Source organism: Symphalangus syndactylus, chromosome 7 (genome assembly GCF_028878055.3).
Source record: "Symphalangus syndactylus isolate Jambi chromosome 7, NHGRI_mSymSyn1-v2.1_pri, whole genome shotgun sequence".
NCBI lineage: Eukaryota > Metazoa > Chordata > Mammalia > Primates > Hylobatidae > Symphalangus > Symphalangus syndactylus.
The window spans coordinates 142,790,354-142,816,936 of record NC_072429.2 but is presented as its reverse complement, the minus strand read 5'-3'; the positions used below and the strand labels follow the sequence as shown (position 1 = coordinate 142,816,936).

The window sequence follows — 26,583 nt, the reverse complement described above, 5'->3', positions numbered from 1 at the left end:
GTGGTGCTGAGAATAGATTAGGGGCTGCTATAGAGGTGATCATGGCCTTGCCTTCACAGAAGGGCATAAAGTTGAGAGTGTTCAGAAGATAGAACCAGAAATAGCCAAGGGTCATGATAGCATTTGGGTTAGAGAGGAAGATTTTGAGCTTGGTACTCGAGTCCTCCCAGGAAGCTGTGGATACCAGTGAAAAGCTGGCCAGAGTGGGAGGAAGAGGTTGCACGAGAGCCTCGGGTTTAGAAGTTGCAGTGAAAGGGCAAGAGATGTGGATGACAGAGTGAAGCGGGTCCAGAGGGTCGAGGGCCCGCAGAGAGAAGAGGCATTATCCAGCAGTGAAGTGATGGGAGTTGAGAAGTTGGGGGTGGTATTTGCATTTTGGGCATTCTGAAAAGTCTTCAGTGTGTCCTACAAGCCTTAGACAAAGTAGACATTTGGGAGACATTTGTAGAGTGTCTTGGTGCCAGCATGAGCCAAGCCATCCTGCTGCCTGGGAAGCAGCATCTGGGCCCTGGCAGAGGAGGGGCCACCTTGAGAGCCTACAGGGCTGGGACCAGGTCCCCCAGGAGTCCCTCCCCTCCCCCCTCCCACTGCCCCCAAGTCCGGGTCTCCCTGCCTGCACCATCACCATAGTCTTCACTGATCTTCCTGCCTCTACTTAAACCATCTCAAGGATGATCACTGCCTACAAAATACAGTTCAGACTTTTGAGCTTTTTACTTACGGCCTCGACTGGCCTCCTCAGCCCGATGCGACTCTCCCATGCATCCTCTCCTTCTTCTACCTGCTTCCCCAAATGTGTCTCCTGCATCCCCTGGGCTTTAATGTTGCTCTCTGCACTCCTCAGATGCTGACACTGAGACAAGATCCAGCAGAGTACGGCGTCCTCTGGGCCTGGTGAGGGCAGTGAGCATTCGTGCTGATCGTGCCGTGAAAAGGTCATTCCTTCCTTTCACGTTTGACGCCTGTGGTGTGCCAGGCCCTAGACTAGGTGCTAGGCTGGATGTTAAAACTCACAGAGCACAGTCCCTGTTCTGAAGGTGCTTCCAATCCAGAGCTGCAGAACAGTGGCCCCGGTTAGCCAGAGGCAGTGGAATGGGGTTCCCGTGCTGGTTTCACCTGAGCTGGGGTCCAGAGCTGGCCCCAACTGTCTGTTAGGGTTTCAGCAGGCACCGTTGATTGACAGCGTTGCTTTGCAGGGTGGGGAATGGGGTGGAGACTTGGACATTTTGTTCCATAGATGTCTGTGTTGTTTAATCTTGAAATCAAGTGTGGGTTTAATATTTGCTTATGTATACAACTTGTTTTTTGATTAAAAAATAAGTTCTTTTATTTAGGTCTCTTTTTGGCCTTCATATAGTCAGTGACCTGTGTCAGCGCTCCTTATGAAACCCCCGGGACACGCCCATGCTTGAACAAGCCCGTGGCTGCTCATCGTGGGGGAGCATCCACACCCTGGGGCGTCGTGTTAAGAGGGTGCTGGAAAGGACTTCTTACAGGATTTGGTTTGAGTAATCTGGGGGAGGGTTTAGGGAAGCGGGACTTTGCTCTGGATTGGTGCTGCCAGGAAGCAGGCGTCCTTCTGCAATTGGGAATCTCAATGCGTCGTATTTGGAAGGAGGAAAGACTAGAGCCAGGCTAGAGCTGTCAGCTGTGAGGAGGCAGCAGCCACTCAGACTGGCCGGGACAGGGCACTGCTTGCCCTTTTTACAGCTTCTCTGTGTTCAGACGTGATTACAGAGGGGTCTTGTTTTTGTATTGATCCATCATGGTCACAGAGTAGTCTGATGTTGATGTTCTATGAAATTTTAACCAGGAGACACTGAGGGCTCTATCTGTGAGTGCCAGCACAGCTCCTAGCAACACCAAGGCCTCTATCTGTAAGCACCAGGCCAGCTCCTAGCAACATTGAGGCCTACAAGATAGGACCAGATCAGCTCCCAGATGTCAGCGACTGGTCTTCTTTCTACCTGAAGAATCAGTGTGGTGGCCTCACAATTGCTACAGGTGCGTTCAGCCTCATGACTCCACGTGAGCACCCCGTACCGATTCCTCTGCCCGGCCACATCACCAGGTACTTGGACTCATTTCACTCCCTGGCTGGGACAAAGCAGACAGCAGACCTCTCAGTTGCCAGACACACCCCACTGGCCTTCGACTGCGCCCAGCCTGGCTTAATTGGCACCTCCCGATGCTTCTGGAGGCATCTGTGCTCCCAGCTCCTCTCTGGCATGTCTCAATGGCTTCCTTGTGGCCCACTTCACCTGTTCACAGCCCCATGACTTCCCCTGCACAGTCTATTGCCAGACTCATCTTCCTAAACACAACCCCAGCTGTGGCCCCTGCCTGAGTGCCCTTCACCTGCAGGATAGGCCCAAGCCCTCCTGTGTTCAGCCCTGGCCTTCTCTCTGGCAGTGGGGGGTCTTTGCTGTGGATCCTCTGCCCCCCTGGCCCTGCCCCACACCTCTGGAGCTTGCCATCCCCAGGGAGCCTCACTAAAGCCTCTCCCTCTCAGCCAAGAGTTTGCGTCCATCTCAAACTCCTCAAGAAAACAATGTCCTGGCACATTTCGCTTGGCAGTTATTCCCAAGACCGCCCCCTGCCCCCGCACTGATGTTCCTGTTAGCCACATAAATACTTTATTCTCCTCTTTCATATAAAATCCTGAGGGGTCTGGGGTCTAGAGCTAGGCGGGTTCTTTCTCCTCCTCAGCATGCTGGAGCACAGGCAGGCACCCGGAGGAGGAACTGCACCTGCTCAGGAAATGGCCGGAAGGGGAGGTGGGGGAAGGGGGAGCCGTGTGGCCCACTCACTGCTCAGCATGTGATTAGCCACTGCAGAGGGCAAGGTGGACTCCAGGAGGTGCCCTCGTGGCTGGGACGGCAGCGTCCCCACACTGGCAGACGGACTGTCTGTGAACAATGACAGCACTGCAGCAGGGAGCCCACTTGTGACTCAGGTTGTGCAGGGTCAGGGCCCTGGGCTGAGAGGCAAGAAGACAACAGGAGGGCAGCTGGAGCCACCAGTGGGCAGATGGCAGGGCCCTGAGGGCACCACCGAGGGTTTTAGGCAGCCGGGTAGTGCAACAGATGTGATAGATGTTTCAGAAACACATCGCTAGGGTCCTGGTGGAGGGCGGGCAGGCAAGGAGGCCAGGTGAGGCAGGGGAAGTTGGGAGGGAGAGGGAAGCGGGGCAGCCCTGCTCTGGCCTGGAGATAATGCAGGAGCAGGTTTCAGGAAGGATGAGCTTGGCCCTGGGCAGCCCACAACTGCGGTGCCCACGGACATCAGGGTGTCGCTGGCTTCGTACATAGAGGTGCTAAGGGGATTGACTGGGCAGTGGGGAGGGGCCTTGAGAGATCCTGCATGGAAAGCCTCGAGGCCGCAGTGGGAATGTCCAAGGCTGCCTCTGGGCCCAGAGCCACGGGGCGTGACAGCTCAGCAGGGCTGAGACCAGCCAAGTCCCAGGCAGTGGAGGGACCCCCTGCAGGAGGAGCAGGCGTCACAGGGCAGGAAACGCAGTACAGGCTGGGGCTGAGGGCTCCAAAGGACCAGGCCTGGGCAGGTCACGGGGCCCAAATGGCTGAGCCCTCAGTCTCTGTCCAGCTCTTGGACGGGATCTCCAGCCTGCGTTTCTCGTGGGGAGGCTGGAGAGAGGCAGGCCCGGGCGGAAGATCAGGGTGCCCACACAGATGGACTGCATAGAGCTGGGGAGGCCCAAGGAGTATGGCAGGCTGCCCTGGGGCAGGGCAATGACCTGTGCCACTGGCCCAGGCGACAGAAGAGTGAGGGGGCTACACCGTGCCATCTCCAGGGAGCACCTGGTAGACACAGCCAGGCCACTTACCATCGGGGTACCCCAGCACAGGCTTAACTCACTCTGGGCACCCCAGGGTCTCTGTCCATCAGTTGGGAACCCAACACACACCTTATGATGTAGCTGCGTGTGGGCAGAGGCTTGGCACTGTATTAACCTCCACTATTCACTTCTGGTTCTGTGTCCCCATCAGCAGGGAGGGCCTGGAGCCCCTCCCAATTTCATGTTGAAAGTGGCAGGGAGAAGAGTGACCAGGGGAAGGCAGAGAGCAAATCCCATTTATTGGAATTTCACTGACAGCAAATTGAGAGGAAGGCTTCCCCCTCCCCTGAAACATGCCATCCTCTCTGCCCTCAGGGCTCAGCACAGGGATAAGACCCCCACTCCACATGTCCCCAGAGGGCAGCACTCCAGGGTGGGGGGGGAGGGGAGGGGTGCTGTACGCCAGGCTGGGGAGCTGGGACAGGAGGGAAGACGTGCACCCTCACCTCTTGGCTCAATCCCTCTCCCCGGGACCTGGTGCTGCCCCCAGTCCCTGGGGTGGGCTGGCAGACAGGGCTCATGCAACAATGAGTGGACAGGAGGTGGCACGGAAACGTGGCCTTGGTGCCCCTTGGCGGGGGCGGGAGGACTAAAGGGGCCATGCTGTGGCCACAGCGGGTCCAAACGGAAGTATCTGCAGTGTACATACAGGAGGGTTGGAGAGAGGCATCCTTTGCCCCAGGCTGTGCCTGGGGACAAGAGAGAGGGGAAGTAGAGCTGGCACTGCTGTGCCAGGGGCAGGGTCCAGGCCAGCCGTGCCACCTGAGCGGGCACAGCGAGCTGGAGCTCGGCTACTCCTTGGCGCGGCCAATAATGGTGAGGATGTACAGGAAGATGTTGATGATGTCTGTGTACAGGTTCAGCGCAGCAAACACGTACTCTTCTGGGCTCAGGGACAGCTGCTTGTTCCCCAGCAGCAGCTGGGTGTCCACTGCCAGGAACTGGAGGTGACAGCACAGTGATCTTGAGGGACAAGCCTGCCTGCCCAGCATCCCACCCCCAGCCAAGGCCACCCCTCACTCACGCAGGTGAAGAGCAGAGCGCCCAGTGAGGCGTACACAATCTCCAAGATGCGGTTCCGGATGAAGATGCAGAGGATGGCGAAGATGAAGAGCACCACCATGCTCACCAGGAGCACACCCATGCATGAGGTGAAGTCGTAGCGGGTCTGCAGGTGGGAGAGGAACAGGCCATGGGGCTGGGCCTGGGAAAGCTGCTCAGCCCCTGCGGCCACAGCCCGGCCACGGGAGGCCCCTCACCTGCATGGAGAAGATGACGACGGTGAAGCAGACGGCTGTGGTGATGCCCACGGCCATGATGACTGCCTCGGTGTTGTAGAAACTGGCGATCATCCCCACCATGTACGACAGGCTGGCGGTCAGGACCGACTGCGGGTGCGAGACACAGGCTGGCCTTGGGTGTGTGCCCCCATGCCACCCCCGCCCGCCCCTGCCTCATGAGCACAAGGCGAACCACAGTGACCAGGCCCGGAAGAGTGGGTGTGTGGGACTGCATGGCCGGACCCAGGCCCAGAGGCTCAGGTTTGGGGGTTACCAGTGCAACAAGGTTCCAGGGGTGCTTTCGCCGGAAGTCCCCACAACAGCTGAGGACGATGAGGGAGATGAAGAAGACAGCATAGGAGACATAGTAGGTCCAGACGTTCTCCCGGACAAAGCCTTTCACCTCCCCAACAAAAGTGAACACAGACACCGTGGACAGGGTCACCGACAGCTGCAAGGTCAGCACTAGGAACACCTGGGGAAGGAGCCGCTCAGTCATCCGCTGGGAGCCACACCCCCCACCGCCTCCGAGATGCCCCCACCCACCTTGCGGATGAAGGCCTGTCGGATGCTCTTGTCATCCCAGTTGGTGGCAGGGAAGTCCTGGTTGTCATAGTAGGATGGGGGACCCTCCTCCTGGTAGTTTCCATGCTGGGGTGCTGAGGAGCAGACAGGCTGGGTCAGTACTACTCACAAGCACCTCCCCCTGCCCTCCCCACCACCCCACCCCTCCCTTCCTGAGACTCACAGTCAGGGTCTTGTCCTGGGAAGACCTGTGGCTGTCCGTAGGGGTTGGGGGGGAAGGGGCTCTGGGGATATGGCCCCTGGGGGTAGCCCCCTTGGGGGTAGGGGCCCTGTGGGTAGCCCTCTTGTGGGTAGGGGCCCTGTGGGTAGCCCCCTTGAGGGTACGGGCCCTGTGGGTAGCCCCCTTGGGGGTAGGGGCTGGGGCCATGGGGGTACCCTGGCTGACCGTAGGGGGAGGGCTGGAAAGGGGGCTGTGGGTAAGGGGCCCCAGGGTAGGGAGGCTGAGCATAGGGGGGCATGGGTGGCTGGGGCCCCCCGGGATATGCAGGGTTGGGGGGAGGATAGTTGTCCCCAGACACCAAAAAACTCTTTTCATGGGACATGGCCTCGGGTTCCGCGGTCCGCCCCTAGAGGAGACAGACAAGGAACAGTGGAACAGTTGGCTTGCACGACAGTGTCGGGACCCAGCCCTGCGCAACTCCACCTGCTTCTGGGAACCCAGGGGGAAGAAAGGGAAGACCGTGACCTTTGCCCCGGGCTGTGGGGAGCCCCGGAGCCCGGCCCGGAGAAGCGCGTGGGGACCGGACCGGCGGCGCCGTGGGGCCTTTCCAGGGCTCTAGGCCGCCTTTAGGGTGGGGGAGGGGCCAGGCGAGGGGACGACCGCCAGCCTCGGGATTTGGGGCTTGGGTCGTTTCTCACAAGCAATCGGAGGCCTGCGCCGCTGCCGGCGTCTCCCGGGTGGGAGCTCAGCGCGGAGGCTGGGGTCTCGGTCGGGGACGTGTGGGGTGTGCCCGGACCCTCCCCTCCGCATCCCGCCCCTTAAGCAGCTTTAAGGGGCCGGAGCCGGCGGCTATTTCTATCCCAGGAAATCCCCGGGCCATCTGTGACCAACAAAGGCCCGAGCCCCCCCACCCCCCCGAACCCAACAACAGGGCCCAACGGCCCCTGGCTCCGGGGTGGGGGGATCGGGCCTGGATCGGCTGCCGGTGCCTGCCAGTGGGGTACGCCGGGAACAGCGGGGTGCGGGGGTGTGTGGGGGATGGAAGCGACCATGGGGCGTGCGGGGAACAAAGCGGGCGTGGGGCGAGGCGGGTAGGGGCTGCGGCCGTGGCACTGGCACCGAGAGCGGATGGGCCCTCCGCGGGCCGGGGGCGCACAGGGTCACGGGTCCAGCAGTCGCCGCAGCGCGCCGCCCCCTCCCTCCGGCTCCAGGCCGCCGCGGCTCCCCGCCCCCACCACCGCCGCCACCTCTTGCCGCGAGCTGCCGCGCGCCCCGGCCGGACCAACTGACTGACCCGAGGCGGCCACGCTCGGATGCGCAGGACCCGCGTGGGGGCGGGGGCGGGGGCGGCCGGCCGCGCGGCGCAGCGGGTCGGAGGCGCTCCTGGGCTTGGGCCGGGGACTCACCGGTGGCGGGGCGCCGCAGGCCGGTACGCACGGTGTCCGCTGCGCGGCCGCGCGGTGATGGCCGGTGCGCCCGCACCCGCACCCGCTCGGCTGGGCCTGCGCCTGCGGCTCGGAAGACGCAGCGGGGCCTTGTGACGGGGCGGGGCAGGGGGCGGGGCCGGGCGAGCTCGGGGGTGGGCGGGGCCGGGCGGGCGGGGCTTCCGCGGACCCCACCCGCTGCGCCGCCTTGCGTGTTCCTCTTCGCTCCGGCCAGAGGCCCGCCGCGCACTGTCTGCCGAGGGGTGGGGTCGGGCGGTGGGCGCTGAAGACCCTGAAGGCAGAAGTCTGGTCTGGCCGATTTGGCTGGCTGTTCGGTAGTTAAGAAATTTATTCCTAAATGCGGGATTTGCTGAAGCCGCCCGGGACTGACCATCCGTTCTCGGCCTTAAAACCCGAAGTTCACTTCTCCTTTTCATCCAGGTCTATCCCAAATCAAGAAGCCTAATCGTTTAGTTCCCAAATCGAGGTCTCATGGTTTAATTGCCCCATTTTCTCTATCAGCCCAAACTCTGCCAGGCCTGCTACTACAGACCCTTTTTTTTTTTTTAATTCTTGTGGATACATAGTAGGTGTATATTTATGGGCTACATGGGATGTTTTGATACAGGCATGTGATGCATAATAATCACATCAAGGTAAATGGGGTATCCATCAGCTCAAGCATTTGTCCTTCGTGTTACAAACAATCCAGTTATACTCTTGGAGTTGTTTTTAAATGTACAATTATTTTTGACTACAGTCAAAATACTAGTTGTTGTACTAACAAATACGATGTCTTATTTTCACACTAGAGACCCTGAATGCTCGCTTGTCTGCCTAACGTCCTCACAAGCTGCGAGGGGCTGAGGCTTGGGGATACAGCAGGACTGGAGGCCAGGCCATCTCCCTGCTTGGCTCCCAAGTCCTCTTGGGGGAGCAGTGACTGACACAGGCAGGGTACATCCTGCTGCCAGCCTTCCCACCCAGGGCCCAGACCCCACCTGCCCTCCTGCCCTTGGAGGGCCGGCCTCTCCCAGACCGCTCTGAGTCCTGCACCTATGGTGCACTGGTGCAATGTTTAGCAACCAGACCTGGTGAGGGGAGGCCTGGGGTGCATTTTTTGCACATGCACATGGTGTGAATACTCCACCGGGGCTGGTTTCAAGTTACCCCCAGCTGAACAACCAGTCCATAGAAATTCCCGAAACTGTACCAGTCTGCTTGTGGTGTGAGTGGTGCCTGTGGCAGGCCCTCTGCAGCCAGGGTCAGCATAATGGGTAACCTGTGATGAGTTCCATTAGAGGAAATGTGGAAAAAGCAGGGATGGATTTACCTTTGTAGAAGCAGAAGCTCACAAAATTTGAGAGACCTTTAAGAAAAATAAAATACTTGCTGGGCGCAGTGGCTCACGCCTGTAATCCCAGCACTTTGGGAGGCCGAGGCAGGTGGATCACAAGGTCAGGAGATCGAGACCATCCTGGCTAACATGGTGAAACCCCTGTCTCTAGTAAAAATACAAAAAAAATTAGCTGGGCGTGGTGGTGTGCACCTGTAATCCCAGCTACTGGGGAGGCTGAGGCAGGAGAATGGCTTGAACCTGGGAGGCAGAAGTTACAGTGAGCTGAGATCGCGCCACTGCACTCCAGCCTGCGTGAGAGAGTGTGACTCTGTCTCAATAAATAAATAAATAAATAAATAAAAAATAGCTGGGTATGGTGGCTGGCGCCAGTAATCCCAACACTTTGGGAGGCTGAGGCAGGTGGATCATCTGAGGTCAGGAGTTCGAGACCAGTCTGCCCAATAGGGCGAAACCCTGTCTCTACTAAAAATACAAAAATTAGCTGGTCATGGTGGTGCGTGCCTGTAATCCCGGCTACTTGGGAGGCTTAGGCAGGAGAATCCCTTGAACCCGGGAGGCAGAGGTTGCGGTGAGCCAAGACTGCACTCCAGCCTGGACGCAGAGGGAGATTCCGTCTCAAAGAAAATAAATACTTTTTTTTTTTGAGACGGAGTCTCGCTCTGTCGCCCAGGCTGGAGTGCAGTGGTGTGATCTCAGCTTACTGCAAACTCCGCCTCCCGGGTTCACACCATTCTTCTGCCTCAGCCTCCCAAGTAGCTGGGACTACAGGCGTCCTCCACCACGCCCGGGTAATTTTTTGTATTTTTAGTAGAGACAGAGTTTCACTGTGTTAGCCAGAATGGTCTCCATCTCCTGACCTCGTGATCCGCCTGCCTTGGCCTCCCAAAGTGCTAGGATTACAGGCATGAGCCACTGTGCCTGGCCAAAATAAATAAATTTTTAAAAATTAAATAAATAAAGTAAAATGTTGAGTACAAAATTGAGTAAAGGGCTTCGGGAGGGGTCATGTAGGCAGAGTCCCTAAGTGTTTTTAGATTTATGCTAAATCTGCCTTAAAAACAGAGTAAGGGGCTGGGCGCGGTGGCTCATGCCTGTAATCCTAGTACTTTGGGAGGCCAAGGTGGGTGGATCACCTGAGATCAGGAGTTCGAGAGCAGCCTGATCAACATGGCGAAACCCCGTCTCTACTAAAAATACAAAAATTAGCTCGGTGTGGGGGCAGGAGCCTATAATCCCAGCTGCTCGGGAGGCTGAGGCAGGAGAATCACTTGAACCCAGTGGGTGGAGACTGCAGTGAGCTGAGATCACGCCACTTCACTCCAGCCTCGGTGAAAGGGCAAAACTCTGTCTCAGAAAAAAAAAAAAAAGGCAGAGTAAGGGAGTCACGCCAGAGGGGTGGCCATGCGGGTTTGTGGGGAAGGTAGGGCCAAGCAGAGGGAAGGGCCAGTTCCAGGCCACTGAGGCAGGAGTGGCCTGTAGCTCTGCAGGAAGAGCTGAGAGCCTGGAGCCCTCTGAGCATCAGGGTGTGCAGGGGGCATGGGGCCAGAGAAGGGACTGAGGTCTGGTCAGGTGCAGCTGGGCAGGTCCTCAAAAGGACTCTGGGGTTTTTTTTTTTTTAGACAGAGTCTCACTCTATCACCTAGGTTGGAGTGCAATGGCACGATCACAGCTCACTGCAACCTCTGCCTCCCAGGTTCAAGCGATTCTCTTGACTCAGCCTCCTGAGTAGCTGAGATTATAGGCACCTGCCACCATGCCTGGCTAATTTTTATATTTCTAGTAGAGACAGGGTTTTGCCATGTTGGCCAGGCTGATCTCAAACTCCTGACCTCCTGATCCACCTGCCTCAGCCTCCCAAAGTGCTGGGATTACAGGCATGAGCCACTGCGCCCGGCCCCCAGGACTTTGGTTTCTACTGTTGCTGATGCTGGGAGCTGTAGCAGCTGCTGGTGTCACTTTACAAGGCTCACCCTCACACCTCTGTTGAGGACCCACCGTGGGAGTGGCAGACAGAGACTAGTTAAGAGGTTAGCCTAGCTACCTAGCGAGAGATGCTGGAGGCTGGAACCGGGGTCAAAGGCAGCAAAGGTGTGGCATGTGCAGGGCTAGGAGTATAGGCTGGCCAGGGTCCTCAGCTCCCTGGAGGAAGGAACAGCAGGGGTGAGGCTGGGTTTTGGTGGGCTGAGGGGTGAGTGGGAAGTAGGAGATGGAGAGCAGTAGTGGCCACAGCTCTTTGAAAGACTGGAAGCAAACGGAGCTTGGGTGATGTGGGAGATTTGTGGCGAGTGGGAGTGTGGATTCTGAAGGCACCGCCCAGGTTTGAGGCCTGGTGCTGCTGTGGGCCTGTCTGCACCTCCGTTTCCCTTTCTGTGGTGAGGATTAGCGGCAGCAAGGAATGCAGTGGAGCCGTCACCTTTTCACCTTCTGGGGTTACTTGTGACAATGCCAATGATGGTGTGAAATGGGGAGGTGCAGGCAGAACAGAAAGCTGCAGGAATGGGCGGGCAGGACCCGAGGTGGGAGGAAGGCTGTGCTGCAATGCACATTCTTGGAGACCAAGGGTGGGGAACTGCCCATGCTCAGCACCTGGAAGGTTTGAGGGACCAGAAGCAGGGTTGAAAAGGTTGCTGGGGGCATTGAAGGCCAGCCTTGGCCAGGGGTGGGCCAGGAGACCCAGCACTTTGCGTGCAGAGGGTGTCATGGACACAGAGGCTTGGAGATCCTGAGTGAGGGGCAGTGACTCAGGCCCCTTGGTGGGTTTAGTGGGGCGAGTGATTGGCCATTTTTGGGCCATGGAGGCCAGGGGAGTGGAGGGCCACCAGAGGACACTCCTGTCTACCCTGCCAACCAGGGGCTGGAGTGGGCCAGATGGGGCCAGTGGGCTGGGCTGGGCTGGCTGGAGGGTCCTGAGGGGTCCAGCCTGGCCAGCACCTCCTGGTCAGCTGGGGGTTGAGGCTGCAGCAGGAGAGGAAGCATCTGAGCCCCAGTACCCAGGCCTCAGCGCCCAGGGCCCAGCTGCTCCCTCCCTCCTTCCGTCTTTCAGTTTCACTTTTGTTTTCCTGCTCACTGCAGAGTTAGGCTTGCTGAGGGGCAGGCGCAGGAGTCCTGGCTGAGCTCGTGGCCTAAGGCTGCCTAGGGGCCGCGGGGAGTGTAAGTGCTGTGTGTGGGGCCACCCATAATGGGGAGCATTGAGGACACACCTTGGAGGGGCCTGGGGAGGGGCAGGAGGGGTGGAATGGGCTGTTTCCCTACCCACCTGATGCCCCGTCCCAGGGTTGCAATGGCGGAGGCAGAGGCAGGGGTGGCAGTGGAGGTCCGTGGACTGCCCCCTGCCGTGCCTGACGAGCTGCTCACGCTCTACTTTGAAAACCGCCGACGCTCTGGAGGGGGACCTGTGTTGAGCTGGCAGAGACTGGGCTATGGGGGCGTCCTCACCTTCAGAGAGCCTGCAGGTGAGAGGGCTGGCTAAAGGGGCAGCCTGGGTGCCCTGATGTTCTAACGCCTGACGTCCTGCCCTGCCCCTGCCCACAGACGCTGAGAGGGTCTTGGCCCAGGCAGATCACGAACTAGATGGTGCCCAGCTGAGCCTGCGGCCAGCTCCACCACGAGCCCCTGCACGCCTGCTGCTCCAAGGACTGCCCCCGGGCACCGCACCCCAGCGCCTGGAGCAGCATGTCCAGGCCCTGCTTCGTGCCTCGGGGCTCCCCGTACAGCCTTGCTGTGCCTTGGCCAGCCCCCGGCCAGACCGGGCTCTGGTCCAGTTGCCCAAGCCCCTTTCTGAGGCAGGTGAGAGGCAGGGTTGGGGTTGAGGTGCTGGCTAGGGGAGGTTCCCTGAGCTGACCTGCACATTCCCCACAGATGTCCATGTCCTGGAGGAGCAGGCCCAGAATCTGGGCCTGGAGGGGACCTTGGTGTCCCTGGCCCGGGTTCCCCAGGCCCGAGCGGTGCGTGTGGTGGGGGATGGTGCCTCTGTGGACTTGCTGCTGCTGGAGCTGTACCTGGAGAATGAGCGCCGCAGTGGTGGGGGGCCCCTGGAGGACCTGCGATGCCTACCCGGGCCCCTGGGCACTGTTGCCTCCTTTCAGCAGTGGCAAGGTGAGTGGGGCTGGGCAGACCCAGCCAACCCTCCCTCTCCTGCAGAAATCTGACAGGCTTTCTGTCCTTTCCCTTCCTCCAAGTGGCAGAACGAGTGTTGCAGCAGGAGCACCGGCTGCAGGGATCAGAGCTGAGCCTTGTCCCCCACTACGACGTCCTGGATCCCGAGGAGCTGGCTGAGAATACCAGTGGAGGGGACCACCCGTCCACCCTGGGGCCTAGGGCTACCAAGCATGCTCTCCTGAGGACCGGAGGGCTGGTGACGGCTCTGCAGGGTGCAGGGACTGTGACAATGGGCTCTGGCGAGGAACCAGGGCAGTCAGGGGCCTCTCTGAGGACAGGTCCCATGGAGTCTCTGGGACAGGCAGAGCCAGTCAGCTCGCTGCCCATGGGGTCTCTGGAACATGAGGGGCTGGTAAGCCTGAGGCCTATGGGGTTGCAGGAACAGGAGGGGGCCATGAGCCTGGGGCCTGTGGGGTCTACAGGCCCATTGGAGATCTCTAAGGGGTTTCTGGGGCAGGAGGGCCTGGTGGAAATGGCCATGGACTCACCAGGGCAAGAGGGGCTGGTGGGTCCCATGGAGATCGCCATGGGGTCTCTGGAGAAGGCAGGGCCTGTGAGCCCAGGACGTGTGAAGCCGGCGGGGCAGGAGGGCCTGGTGGAGATGGTGCTGTTGATGGAGCCAGGGGCCATGCGCTTCCTGCAGCTCTATCATGAGGACCTTCTTGCGGGCCTGGGAGACGTCGCTCTCTTCCCACTTGAAGGACCGGATGTGACCGGCTTTCGGGTGAGTGACCCCTCAGGACTCCTCACCTTTGGCCCCCTCCTCCTACTGGGGACTCAGAGTACCTTTCCTGTGCTCTAAACCTGCAAACTCCCCCTCTACAATGGCCCTGCAGCTCTGTGGAGCCCAGGCTTCCTGCCAGGCAGCTGAGGAGTTTCTGCGGAGCCTGCTGGGCAGCATTAGCTGCCATGTGTTGTGTCTGGAGCACCCGGGCAGCGCCAGGTTTCTCCTGGGCCCAGAAGGGCAGCACCTTCTCCAGGGGCTGGAGGCTCAGTTCCAGTGTGTCTTTGGGACAGAGCGCCTAGCCACAGCCACGTTGGACACAGGCCTTGAAGAGGTAGAGATGGAGTCCCACCCCTGCCCTCCCCTTTCTCACGCCTCTGCCCCAGGCCTCCTCTGCCCTTGCCCAGAGGCTAGTGGTCCTGACGTCCTCTCCCTACAGGTGGACCCTACCGAGGCCCTCTCAGTGCTCCCTGGCGACGCCCACACCCTGTGGACCCCAGACAGTACAAGTAGTGACCAGGAGGACGTGAGCCTGGGTAGGGCTCCCCGGGAGCCCTCAGCATATCCTGTCGCCCTCACTTGACCTCACCCCCTGCCCTGCTCTGTGCTCCCATCTGTCTACTGACCCATCTTAGGCCCACCCTGTACCCCAAAAACTTGCTCCCCATCTTTCACCCATTCCAACTCCTCCTGGGCCCAGCCCCTGACCCAGTGGCCTCTCCCTGCCCCCAGAGGAGGTCCGAGAACTGCTGGCCACCCTGGAGGGCCTAGACCTAGACGGGGAGGACTGGCTGCCTCAGGAGCTGGAGGAGGAAGGGCCTCAGGAGCAGCCAGAGGAGGAGGCGACCCCAGGGCATGAGGAGGAGGAGCCTGTGGCCCCCAGCACTGTGGCCCCCAGGCGGCTGGAGGAGGAGGCTGCTCTGCAGCTGGCCCTCCACCGGTCGCTGGAGCCTCAAGGTCAGGTGGCTGAGCAGGAGGAGGCTGCCCTGCGGCAAGCCCTAGCCCTCTCCCTGCTGGAGCAGCCCCCGTTGGAGGCAGAAGAGCCCCTGGATGGGGCGACTAATGGCAAGGCCCAGCTGGTGGTTCACTCGGCCTTTGAGCAGGATGTGGAGGAGCTGGACCGGGCGCTCAGGGCTGCCTTGGAGGTCCACCTCCAGGAGGAGACAGTGGGGCCCTGGCGCCGCACACTGCCTGCAGAGCTGCGTGCTCGCCTGGAGCAGTGCCATGGTGTGAGTGTTGCCCTGCGTGGTGACTGCACCATCCTCCGTGGCTTCGGGGCCCACCCTGCCCGTGCTGCCCGCCACTTGGTGGCACTTCTGGCTGGCCCCTGGGATCAGAGTTTGGCCTTTCCCTTGGCAGCTTCAGGCCCTACCTGTGAGTCTACCTCCTGGACTGAGGGACGATGGGGTGGGCTGGTTAGCAGGGGCTAGTGCCCCAGGCGTGGCTCTGACCGCCTCCCCCCTTTTCCCCACGCATCAGTGGCGGAGCAGACGCTGAAGGGGCCCTGGAACAAGCTGGAGCGTCTGGCAGAGAACACCGGGGAGTTCCGGGAGGTGGTGCAGGCCTTCTACGACACCCTGGACGCTGCCCGCAGCAGCATCTGCATCGTTCGTGTGAGTCCATGCCCTGTCTCTCTGGCCTCATGTCGTCCTGGGCTCTTGCACCGTTAGCACCTTGCCAAGCCTGTGGCCTGTCCCTCTCGCCTACATCAAGGTCAGCTGACCAGGAGCGGACAGGCTCCCAGCCCTGTTCTCTGCCCAGAGAGTGTTCCCAAAGTGGGTAGGGAAACAGGAGGGAACAGAGTGGGGGCCTTGGGATCTGATAGGCCTGAGTGAGGGTCCCCACTCTGCCACTCGTGGCTGGGTCACCAGGGACTATGGGACCAGCTCCAGGCCTCAGTTTCCTTATTTGGAGCATGGGGCGGTGATTCCATCTTGTGGTCATTTTGAGGATTACTCGTTCCACAAATGCGTCCCTTGTGCTGTTCTGGGTGCTCTTCTGCCTCCACAGAAAGGCCCAGGCTTACTGCGGTCACTGTGCTGGGGTCACTGTGCTGATGACACTGCGCGGGCACTCTCAACTCTTGATGCTCAAAGTTGTGCGTGGGGCCAGTGGCATCACCCTCCACCAGGAGCTGGTCAGAAATGCAGAAAGAACCTCTGGTTGTCCCCAGACCTGACCACCGCCACCACCACCATCACCACCATCACCACCATCACCACCATCACCATCACCACCGCCATCACCATAATCACCATCACACCATCACCATAATCACCATCACCACCATCACACCATCACCATGACCGTCACCACTCACTGTCATCACCACCACCATCACCATCACCACCATCACACCATCACCATGACCCTTACCAGTCACTGTCATCACCACCACAATCACCATAATCACCACCACTCACCATCATCATCACCATCACCATGACCTTCACTACTGTCATCAGCACCGTCATCACCATAATCACCATCATGATCACCATCATCATAACCTTCACCAGTCACTGTCATCATCACTATCATCATCACTATCATCATAACCTTCACCACTCACTGTCATCACCACCACCATCACCATAATCACCATGACCACCATCATCACCATCACCTTCACTACTCAGTCATCACCATCACCATAATCATCACCACTCACCATCATCATCACCATCACCATGACCTTCACTACTCACTGTCATCACCACAATCATCATCACCACCACCACCACCGCTATGGCCACCATCATCACCATCACCACCATTAGCATCACCACTGTCACTGTCAGCTTCACCAACACACCGTCACCACTCACCACCACCAGCATCACCACCACCCAGATGCACTGAGCTCATATCCTGGTGGTTTTGTTAATTATACGTACTTGGTTCTTCCAGTGAGTACCTTTATGACTTTAAATGGTATGCTTGAATTTTTTTTTTCACTTAACAGCTTTAGAGACTGTTTCTTGCCTTCCTGCATGGAAGATGAGGAGAATGGTCCTCGCTTCTCTCTCTTTTGCCTCCTCCCTCATCTTCCATCTCAATTTGGTCAGTTACATTATTTTTATTATGTAGTAAAGGTTTCTGTAACTATCACAAAGCCTCCATGCTTGGGCCGTAGGTTGATAGACATACTATAATAATGAAAAAATATTTACTACTGAGCCATAGAAAGAGAAATGAAATCCTAGTTATTAAAATTGTGTTCTGTGAAAAAGATGTTCTAGGATTCAAGGCTAATGGCTCTTCTTTTTTTGACTTTCTTTATTTTTTCCAGGTCATGCTTGACCACCGGGTTACTCAGTACCCCGCTTGTCACCTTTTGGCACAGATTCTTTTGTTTAGTGGGAGCATCTCCTAGAGTGGGTGGTAAACATATTTGACTTTTAAATTTACGTATATGTGAACATATATATATATATAAATATATATATTTATATATTAATATATACATTTATATATATAATTTTTTTGAGACGATGTCTCTGTTGCCCAGGCTAGAGTGCAGTGGCATGATCTCAGCTCACTGCAACCTCCACCTCTTGGGTTCAAGTGATTCTGCCTCAGCTTCCCAAGTAGCTGGGATTACAGGCACACACCACCACACCCAGCTACTTTTTGTATTTTTAGTAGAGATGGATTTTTTTTTTTTTTTTTGAGACAGAGTCTCGCTCAGTAGCCCAGGCTGGAGTGCAATGGTGCGATCTCGGCTCACTGCAAGCTCCACCTCCCAGGTTCACGCCATTCTCCTGCCTCAGCCTCCCGAGTAGCTGGGACTACAGGGGCCTGCCACCACACCCAGCTTATTTTTGTATTTTTAGTAGAGACGAGGTTTCACCATGTTAGCCAGGATGGTCTCAATCTCCTGACCTTGTGATCTGCCCACCTTGGCCTCCCAAAGTGCTGGGATTACAGGTGTGAGCCACCGCGTCCAGCTGAGACGGGGTTTTGCCATGTTGGTCAGGCTGGTCTTGAACTCCTGACCTCAAGTGATCCGCCCACCTTGGCCTCCCAAAGTGCCGGGATTATAGGTGTGAGCCACTGCACCCGGCCGACTTTTAAATGTATATTGCCCTTTACAATTAGAGGTATTTTGCAACTGTAATTTGATGTTGGTATAAACTTCCATGTTCTCATGTGTCCTAATATGCCCTTACTTGTCCTCATTCTTCATTACTAGTTTGGCTGGATATAGTGTTCAGGTTCAAAATATGTTTTTCCTCAGATATTTGAAGACATTGCTGTTTTTCTTCGTTCTTAAAAAAACATTTTTCTTGGAAAGTTAAAGAATATCCCCCCATGGTTTCTTAGCATCTAGTGTCCGTAATGAGAGACCCAATGTGAAAAGGTGAGACTTCTTCCTGTTTGCATATTGACCTCGTTGTGTGTGTGTGTAAACTTGCAGGGTTGACCGGGCACGGTGGCTCACGCCTGTAATCCCAGCACTTTGGGAGGCCGAGGCGGGCGGATCCCGAGGTCAGGAGATCGAGACCATCCTGGCTAACACAGTGAAACCCCTTCTCTACTAAAAATACAAAAAAATTAGCCAGGCATGGCGGTGTGCGCCTGTAGTCCCAGCTACTCAGGAGGCTGAGGCAAGAGAATGGCGTGAACCTGGGAGGCGGAGCTTGCAGTGAGCCGAGATCGCGCCACCGCACTCCAGCCTGGGCGACAGAGCCAGGCTCGTCTCAAAGGAAAAAAAAAAAACAAAAAACTTGCAGGGTTTTCTTTCACTCTGAAGGTTGAGGTTTCCTGGCACGTGGGTGCCAGGGGCGTGTCTTTCCTCATTGTCCTTCTTGGCATTTCACGGATCTTGTGTATCTGAAGATGTTCCTTCAGCTCAGGGAAGCGTCTTCCCTGTGTGTGCTGGAGCTCCGGCTATGCGGACTCAGAGCTCACGCCCCCTCACCTGCTCCCTCGGAGTTCCTTTCTCTTCCGTTAGCTTCTCACTGCGTCAGTTCCTGAACTCCATCTAGAACACTAGCTGGGCCTTCAGTTTGAACCACTTCCTCATTTGGCTCACCCTCCTAGATTTAGCTCGGCGTCGCTTTCTGAATGCAGGAGCACTCTGATTTTCAGACCAGTTCCTTTTCATAGCAGCTATTTTGTTTAATGGACACGGTGTTCTTTTGCAACCCTCTGAAGAAACTATTTAGAATTTATTTAAAAGTGTTTCCCAGGTCTGACTGTCAGGTTGGTCACCTGAGGCCTTCTCTCCCACCTGGGTCTTTCAGCACTGAGAGGTCTGTGGGCATCTCCTGGTGTTGGAGTCAAGTCCTGTAGGCAGCATAGGGCCCTGGCTCAGCTTTTCTCTGCAGAGGCCTCGCTTGAGTGGATGGGGTTTCGCCCACCCGCAGACCTCCACGGGTGGGGGAGGGGTCAGGCCTCCCCTGCGGCCTCTGAAGTCACTTGCCTCACGGAGGTGTTACTGTCTGCTGCTGGACAGAGCATGATGGGGGCTGCAAGGGCTCCCTGAAACCCTGGACTCCTCCAACAGAGGGCTCCTGGTTGCCAGGCTCAGTTCTGCCCTGCGTCGGCCCCAGGGCGTAGGGAGGGTGTTTAATCCTGGCCCGGGCCTTCCCCGCAGGTGGAGCGCGTGTCGCACCCGCTGCTGCAGCAGCAGTATGAGCTTTACCGGGAGCGCCTGCTGCAGCGATGCGAGCGGCGCCCGGTGGAGCGGGTGCTGTACCACGGCACTACGGCGCCGGCAGTGCCTGACATCTGCGCCCACGGCTTCAACCGCAGCTTCTGCGGCCGCAACGGTGAGGCCTGAGCCGGGCAAGGGCGGGGACTCTGCGCACCCCAACCACCCTGACCTTGCCCCGTCCCGCCCTGCAGCCACGGTCTACGGGAAGGGCGTGTATTTCGCCAGGCGCGCCTCCCTGTCGGTGCAGGACCGCTACTCGCCCCCCAACGCCGATGGCCATAAGGCGGTGTTCGTGGCACGGGTGCTGACCGGTGACTACGGGCAGGGCCGCCGCGGTCTGCGGGCGCCCCCTCTGAGGGGTCCCGGCCACGTGCTCCTGCGCTACGACAGCGCCGTGGACTGCATCTGCCAGCCTGGCATCTTCGTCATCTTCCACGACACCCAAGCGCTGCCCACCCACCTCATCACCTGCAAGCACACGCCCCGCGCTTCCCCCGACGAGCCCTCTGGGCTCCCGGGCCGCTCCCCAGACACTTAACCAAAGGGGCCACCCTCTGGCCTCCTGCTTCCCAGGCTCCTGGCTCCGCACAGGCTGATGCTTCCACCTCCAACTGTGGCCGCCTGAGCTGTCCCCGGGGACGCCCCTGCCTCCCTCTGCGGGCTCCAGAAGGCGGTGTGGGGGATGGGGGTCAGCAGCGGCAGAGGGGGGCTGGGCTAGGTCCCCGCCTGGGCCGACCCCACCACCAGGGGTCAGCAAAGCCCAGGAGGCGACACCGCCCGCCCGCTGCACCCAGACCTCGCCCGAGTCGGCTCTGTTGTTTGAATAAACGTGAACGTGAACCCAGGCGGAAGGGCCCCGGGAACTCCGACTGCGACCTCTGTTTGGAGAGTGGGGACCGTCGCGGCCCAGGGGCGGGGTCTGCTGCTTCCGAGGAGGTGTCGCGGTGCGGGGCGGGGCCCGGAGCGCACCGGGGCGAGCGCACGACGTTCCTGAGTCGCGCACGCCGGCGCAGACAGCGTCTCCTTGACTACCGGCCCGCCCAGTGCGCCCGGGGCTCAGGTGTGCGCCGCTGCCCTGGCCGAGTCGCCCCGCGCGGGCCCCGGCCCCGCCGCTCCCGAGATCTCGCCGGCCCCGCGCAGACACCGGCGCCCGATCTCGCTGGCAGCGTTCGCTCGCTCTAGGCTGGGCCCGCGCGGCGTAGCTCTGGGTGGGGGCCGGGGCGGGGCTCGGGGCTCGCCCCGCCTGCGCCGCCTCCGCCGCTTTCCCGGCCCGAGCAGTCTGGCTGCAGCGGCAGAGCTGAAGTGAGAGGAGCCACCAGGCATGTATGACTGCGGCCGGGATGGAGAGGCGCGCCCCGTGCGGGCGTTGCGGGCTGGGGGTCGCGGGTGGGGGGGTCTCCGGCCGCAGGCCACACGGAACTGGGGACTGCGCCGCGCCCCCTCCTGCCCTCGCTCGAGAGGACAGCACCTCCCTGCGCTCCCGAGACTGCGGAACTGGACGGGCGGTGCCCGGGGTGTGGGCAGGAAAGGCTGCTGGGGAGGCGCGGCTGACCGCAGGGCTCCGGGCGGGGGGCTGCAACCAGGGCGGCCGATGGAGAAGCCAGTGGGGGCGGGGCGCGGTGGCCCCCTGCTCGATGTCCGCTGTCTCCTCCCTAGCCCTTGGCCTGAGGGCGGAGGCACAGAGCCCACATTGTGCCCCCACGCCAGCCCACCCCCGCCGAGACAGAGCCCCATTCACCTCCCGCAGGCCAGTGCTCATGGGGACGGGGGCTGGGGAGTGTGCGCGCGTGGGTATGCGTGCGCCCTGGTTGCGTCCGCGGTGCCTGTGTACGCGCCCACACGGTGGGCTGCTGGAGTGGCGGCCTGGGCTCCCTCCCGGCCTCGCTGCGGCAGAGCTCCCGCGGCCCACGCCGCTGCGGCTGCAGCTATTTATAGGCCTTCGCTGCGGAGATCGAGGTGGGACTGCGGGCTGAGGTGGGGTGGCGTGATGGGGAGTCCTAGAGGTCGAGAGAGCTTGGAGGTGGACTGCCGGTGTCCAGGGGAAGGGCTTGGGTGTCCTTCCCTGATGACCCGGTGAGTGGAGGGGGCGATGGTCAGCGTTCCTTGATGGCCTCGCCTGCCTGCGATTAGAGGGTTAGAGGCGGGTCCAGTTTGGGATGGAGGCAGTGGAGGCCGGCGTCTGAGTGAAGGCAGTCACCCCTTCCCCTTCCATTTGACAGGGTGGAAGGTGGTCTATCGTGTGCCGGTTGAGCCCCTGGGTGACACAGTAGGCGGGGGGGGGGGTGGGTGACTAAGAGAGGAGAGTGGCAGTCAGTGTGCGGGAGTGGGGGTGGCCAGGGTGGTCAGTGTCCTGGTGATGGACTGGAGGGTAAGGCCAGTGGCTGGGGGGTCACTGTGTGAATATCTGAGGAGTGCGCGGGAGGGGGCAAGGCAGTCATGGATGGAGAGAGGGTAAGTCAGTGCCTGGGGCGAGAGCATGGGGGTCAATATGTGGGTACAGCAGAGTGCAGAGGATGGGTGTGGGTGCCAGTGTCCAGGCGAGAGGGTGGGTGGGGAGAGGTCAGTGTCTAGGTTAAGAAGGTGGTGGGTGGGTCGGCGTGCAGAGTCCACTCCTGAACAGGCAGAGATGTGACCCCTCCTGCTCCCCTTCCAGGAGGCCATGTCGGGTGAGGACGCTGAGGTCCGGGCAGTCGCTGAAGATGTCTCCAATGGAAGCAGTGGCTCACCCAGCCCTGGGGACACACTGCCCTGGAACCTTGGGAAAACGCAGCGGAGCCGGCGCAGCGGGGGTGGCGCTGGGAGCAACGGGAGTGTCCTGGACCCTGCTGAGCGGGCGGTCATTCGCATCGCAGGTAACTGCGCAGGGCCTTGCCCGTGCACCTCCTTGGCACACGCAGGTTGACTGAGTTCCCGCTGCGTGCTAGGCGCTGGAGCTGGGACTGGGTTGGGGAGGCCTAGGGGGATCTGCGGGTCAGGGAGGGCCTCGCGCGTCCCAGGTGAGTGCAGGCGGCACTGCGCCACCTGCTGGCCCCGCCCAGGCGGTTCATGAGGCCTGGTTGGGCTTCTTGCTGCGGCATCCATCCTTGACTTTAACACGGTCCAGTGCCCAGATGCAATAAGGATAATTTTTTGGGCTCCCCACCAGGCCCTCGGTCTTGGCTAGCACAATGGCGGCCAGGTGGGAATGTACAGGAGCAGTGTATAGGGAGGGGTGCCTGGTTGTCTGGAGCCCCAGCCTCTTCCTGAGCCAGGATCTGGCCTTGCTTTCCAGTAGCTCCCCATCCAGGGAGAACGATGGGAAGCACCGAGCGAGATGCTTGGGGACGGGGGAGGGCAGAAGGGAAGTGGGTGACCTAGAGCTGGAGGCCATGGGCAGGGTGTGCTAGGTGAGGGAGGAGCAGTAGTTCTCTAGGCTTTGGCTTGAGAGTCCTGACCTGTTCCAGCCGGAGGGCAGGGAGGCCCCTGCGGGAGGCCAGGAGAGGGCTGCAAGGCCAGGTGCTGAGCCCTGGGGGGATGTTGCAGACGACGGGAAGCGGGGCTGGTGGGAGCAGGAAAGAGGGAAGGAGAGGGTCACTGATCTGCACCCAGCCCCAGCCCCAGGGTCTGGTTCCATCTGCATGACCTTCAGGGCTTTTCACAGCACACACGGACTTTAAAGAAAGAAGTCACTTTCTTCCCACTTGAAAGGGAATCACTTGTGTAGTTCCCACGCCTGGGCTTTCCTCAGCATCACCTTTACAGTTGTGGAAGAATGTGGGGGGTCCCGAGGCCCCGGCTGACTGTGGTCGCCTCCAGTACTCATTGCAAAGGCTGTGCCCGCAGCCAGCACCTTCCGCGCCGGGGCTCTGCGTCCTCTGACGTTTCCTTAGGACCGATTCCTGGAAGCGGGACTTGCAGTTACAGGACATGTGGCATTAAGCTTGGAGAAAACACGGCCAGGGGCATCCCAGACAGGGTGGCCCACATTGGTGAAGGCTGGGAGAGCGGGGGCTTTGCCAATCTGATGGATGGAAAGAGTTGTTTTAATTATCATCAAGCGTTTTTTCCTTCTGTGAATGGGCTATTCCACTCCTCGTATGTGTACTTAATTTTTCTTGTGTGTGGTGTTTTAAGGGTTTTTATACCGACTCCGTCGTCTCCAGTGTTGCAATGGGAAAGTTCTCAGCTGCACGCAGGAAGCGAGGTGGGGGGCGGGCAGGGAGCGAGGTGGGGGGCGGGCAGGGGCGCGTCTCTGAGGCAGTAAGGTCGCCGGCCCCACGGGTAACAGACAGGTCGGGGCCGCCCCTCGGCGGGGGCCACCCGAGGACCCGGGTGTCGGCGGCCGCGACCCGGGCGGGAACGGGAAGGGGCGTGCGTGCGGGACTCGGAGCCTGCGGAACCGGCCCGCCGGGAGGCGCCCAGACGCGGCAGCCCCGGCCCCGCCCCGCCCGTGGGGCATCCTGGGTGCGGGGGCGGGGCGGGGGCGGCCTCTTTAAGCGGCGCGCACGGCCTCGGGGACAGAGTGGCCGCCGGGTGCTGGAGGCTCGGCTGCACCTCGCGCCCCGCGCCCGCCGGCATGGCCGCCCTGCTGACGTCCGGCCCGCTGCCCGACGAGCAGGACTTTATCCAGGCCTACGAGGAGGTGCGCGAGAAGTACAAAGGTACGGCCCCCTTCCCGCTGCTGGCCGGGCCGCTCCTGACAGCCCAGCCGCCGAGCACCTTGTTGTCCATGGTGGCGGTCCCGATCGATCGCCGGCCCGAGCGCGGCCACTCCGCCGGCCTCGTCCGCCTGGTTCGCCCCCGACGGCTGCCAGTGCCTAGGGAAGGGGAGGGCGCGCTCCGCTGAGCCCCCGCGGCCATGCCCTTAATAGGGCATCGCGCGGCTCGGGTGGGTGGGGTGGGCCGCAGGCGGGTGGGGGCGCTCAGGGCTTGTCGGGGGTCGGCTGTCTGGGCCAGGATCCGGTGTCTGTGGCCAGCAGACACATGGGTCAAGGCTGAGCCATCCCCTGCCCCTCCTCTGGGGTGCGTCTGCATGGAACAGGGGCGGCCCCGCCGCCTGGCAATGGGTCACATAGTTGCCGCCTCTCCTCACCTCCCTAAACTGGCGAGGGCCTGGGCTGCCACCGTTCTTTGGCAGGGCACCCCCCCCCACACCCCTTCTCTGTTCCCTAGGGGACGGCTGTGGGCTAGGGGTCAGGGTGGCTCCTCCTTCCTCTCTAGGGGAGCATCAGAGTGGCCTGTCCACCTGCTTGGTGCCTCGGCAGACCCCCTTGCCCTAGTCCACGCCCACGGGGAGCCCCTGGACCCTCCCAGGCCCTGGTCCCGCCGGCCGTTCTTGCAGCCCAGCTGCCTGGCTCGGCCTGGGTCGCCCGGCTCCAGGCAGTTGTGGACACAGCATTGGCTCCCGGCCTGCAGAGGCTTAGGGGCAAGGGACTGAGCTGCTGGGGAGGGTCGCGGTGGGGGCCCCTGGCAGAGCCGATCACAGCAGGCTCCAGCTCCAAGTGGCTGGTTTTGCTGGCTCTGCCCCCAAGGGCAGCTCAGGGAGAGAGGTCCTGCTGGGGCCCCGTGGTGCCGCTCTCCACCGCAGCCTTGCCCAGCTGGGTAGGTTTCATGGTGCCCTGAACTCATCTCCTTCAGGCGTCCTCCACCGACGGCTCTGGGGCAGGGTGGATGAACTACTGTGGTTCTTTTTGACAGTGCTGTGCCCAGCCCCTTTGCCTGTGTGACTAGTTCATTTGGGCCAGGGGAGACACTCCTGCACCCTTGGGGAAGCCTTGAGCGGGCAGCCTGTTGCTTATGCTCTGCATGGCTGGCCCTGCCTTGGAGGGAGCACCCGGATGGGTGCTGGGGTATAGGGCAGGGAAGCAGCCGCCTACCTGGGCTCCAGCCCTCCTGGCAAGCCCCAGGACAGAGCTATTTCTGGGCTGACCACTCTTCAAAGTGCGGGACCTGTGCAGAATCGTTTCCTCCTGGAGTTCTTGGTCTGGTCAGGTTGCTGGGCTGCCTAGGGTGCCCCAGCCCGTTCTGGGCGTTGTGCTGAGGCTTTCCTGGCCCCAGGGCTGTCTTTCCTCTATCTCCTGGGGTGGGAGCTACTTCTGATTCATCCAGGGGTGAGCCAGACAGATCCCTGGAGGCTGCTGGGACCCTATCTCAGGGCCCTCCCTCCCAAGCTTAGCTCCTCTGGAGGCCAGGATTGGTGGACACACTGGCAGTCTTGGCCCATTGTCTGCCTTCTGGGCTTGGTCGTGGAGGCTGGTGAGGGGGTAGGGGGTGCCAGGGTGCCTGCCTGAAGTGGAGTTGTCACGTGATGGTGCAGCTGCCAGCATGTGTGTGGCACTGGCCTAAGAGTGGCTAAACAGCAAGGCAGGTGCTGAGGCTCTGTGAGCACACCAGGTACCCCAAGTCTCCTTAGCTCCTGGCTTGAGACAAGGGGACAGGAGGGGCTGGGCTGGTACCTGCGTCTGGGAGTCACGGACCAAGGCTGAGGAGGGCCTGCAGGAGGTCAGAGGTGGCCCCTGTGCCCTACACCTTTCCAGGCCTGACCTCTGTGAGCCCCTTGGACCTGCTAGAGGGCTGGAGCCCCGGCCCTTCCTGTCCCTAGGGTGGAGAAACTGCGGGAGGGCATGGCACCCCTTGCCAGCCAGCCAGTGACGGCGAGGCAGCCCCGAGTCCCTCCATGGTAAGCAGCTGCGGGCCCCTGTCCTGGGCCCAGCTCAGCATTTGGTGGTTCTGAGGAGGGCAGGGAGGCCAGGCCTGTGCCCCCTGCCCAGCTGATCCCTGCACTGAGGAGGTGCTCTGGCTTAGGCCTCCTGGCCTCCTCCCCTCTGTGGCATTGCCCCGGTTCCACCTCACTCTGCCCTTTCACAGAGACAACTCCCTGTCTGACCCTCACTCCAGTGACCTTCACCCCCTACCCCACAATGTCTCAGACCCTCCCTTGGACACGTCATTCCCTGGCTCTGCCCTGGAAATCCCCAGTCTTCCCTGTACAGTCAGTCAGTCACTGCTCTGCTCAAAACATCGCCAACTTCCTGTCTGCCTGAGCCCCTCAGCTCCCCCATTCTCCCTGTACCCCATCCAGGGCAGATTTCTCTGGGGCTGAGGCTACTGCAGCCTGTGGCGGGAGAGCTCTGGGCACCCCGTGGGAGAGGCCTCCGTGCTGAGGGCTGTGGGCTGGTGACTTAGACAGTCTGCCTAGCTGACAAGAGGTGTCCAGTCGCCCGGCCCCCCAAGCCTGGCCTGTGACAGCTCATAGAGGCTAGGCCGTCCTGTCGCACCATGGGAGCCTGGGAGAGACCTGGGGTGGGTGCGGCAGGGCGGGGACAGTTCTAGGAGAGAGTTGTGGCGATGAAGGTGAGTGGAGGTGAGGCGGTCAGTGACGAAAGAAAGAGCGGC

The 26,583-nt window shown here is 60.3% G+C and overlaps 3 protein-coding genes across 13 annotated transcripts in view; 2 read left to right on the top strand and 1 right to left on the bottom strand.

Moving 5' to 3' along the window:
* Positions 1–4,075: 4,075 nt before the first annotated feature.
* On the bottom strand, positions 4,076–7,450 carry GRINA (glutamate ionotropic receptor NMDA type subunit associated protein 1). 2 transcript variants are annotated; one of them, XM_055287597.2, is made up of 7 exons: positions 7,288–7,450; positions 5,885–6,287; positions 5,683–5,795; positions 5,411–5,611; positions 5,116–5,244; positions 4,881–5,024; positions 4,076–4,797 (listed from the first exon to the last, which is right to left on the bottom strand). In XM_055287597.2, the coding sequence occupies exons 2-7, from the start codon at positions 6,261–6,263 to the stop codon at positions 4,648–4,650; spliced, it is 1,116 nt and encodes a 371-aa protein (XP_055143572.1). In that variant the 5' UTR covers positions 6,264–6,287; positions 7,288–7,450; the 3' UTR covers positions 4,076–4,647. The 2 variants fall into 2 exon arrangements, with proteins under 2 accessions (XP_055143572.1, XP_055143571.1); XM_055287596.2 differs by lacking the exon at positions 7,288–7,450 and adding an exon at positions 6,580–6,742.
* Positions 6,833–20,072, top strand: PARP10 (poly(ADP-ribose) polymerase family member 10). 7 transcript variants are annotated; one of them, XM_063643015.1, is made up of 12 exons: positions 6,833–6,881; positions 11,738–11,815; positions 11,939–12,117; positions 12,197–12,451; positions 12,524–12,760; positions 12,844–13,547; positions 13,660–13,881; positions 13,987–14,083; positions 14,280–14,921; positions 15,027–15,160; positions 19,150–19,324; positions 19,401–20,072. In XM_063643015.1, the coding sequence occupies exons 3-12, from the start codon at positions 11,946–11,948 to the stop codon at positions 19,745–19,747; spliced, it is 2,985 nt and encodes a 994-aa protein (XP_063499085.1). In that variant the 5' UTR covers positions 6,833–6,881; positions 11,738–11,815; positions 11,939–11,945; the 3' UTR covers positions 19,748–20,072. The 7 variants fall into 7 exon arrangements, with proteins under 7 accessions (XP_063499085.1, XP_063499089.1, XP_063499091.1 ...); XM_063643019.1 differs by having other exon boundaries at positions 6,864–6,881; positions 19,435–20,072; XM_063643016.1 differs by lacking the exon at positions 6,833–6,881 and adding an exon at positions 11,215–11,258.
* A 138-nt stretch (positions 20,073–20,210) lies between these two features.
* PLEC (plectin) overlaps positions 20,211–26,583 on the top strand; it is a 61,912-nt gene continuing 55,539 nt past the window's right edge. For 2 of the 4 annotated variants that reach the window (XM_063643005.1, XM_063643004.1), the window contains exons 1-2: positions 20,211–20,528; positions 21,863–22,061. In XM_063643005.1, the coding sequence (XP_063499075.1) occupies positions 21,869–22,061 (193 nt within the window). In that variant the 5' untranslated portion in view covers positions 20,211–20,528; positions 21,863–21,868. Of the gene's footprint in view, positions 20,529–21,862; positions 22,062–23,678; positions 23,850–26,583 lie in introns of those variants that run through there. The other 2 variants (XM_063643008.1, XM_055287593.2) reach the window with 2 other exon arrangements.

Bases quoted from the DNA above. Each gene is read 5' to 3' on its own strand.
- PARP10 (XM_055287595.2), top strand. From the start codon at position 11,901: ATGGGCTGTTTCCCTACCCACCTGATGCCCCGTCCCAGGGTTGCAATG. The intron at 12,452-12,523 runs GTGAGAGGCAGG...CATTCCCCACAG, and splicing joins CAAGCCCCTTTCTGAGGCAG to ATGTCCATGTCCTGGAGGAG. The intron at 15,161-19,149 runs GTGAGTCCATGC...CCTTCCCCGCAG, and splicing joins GCAGCATCTGCATCGTTCGT to GTGGAGCGCGTGTCGCACCC.
- GRINA (XM_055287597.2), bottom strand. From the start codon at position 6,263: ATGTCCCATGAAAAGAGTTTTTTGGTGTCTGGGGACAACTATCCTCCC. The intron at 5,796-5,884 runs GTGAGTCTCAGG...TCTGCTCCTCAG, and splicing joins CCCAGGACAAGACCCTGACT to CACCCCAGCATGGAAACTAC. The intron at 5,612-5,682 runs GTGGGTGGGGGC...CTCCTTCCCCAG, and splicing joins GACAGGCCTTCATCCGCAAG to GTGTTCCTAGTGCTGACCTT.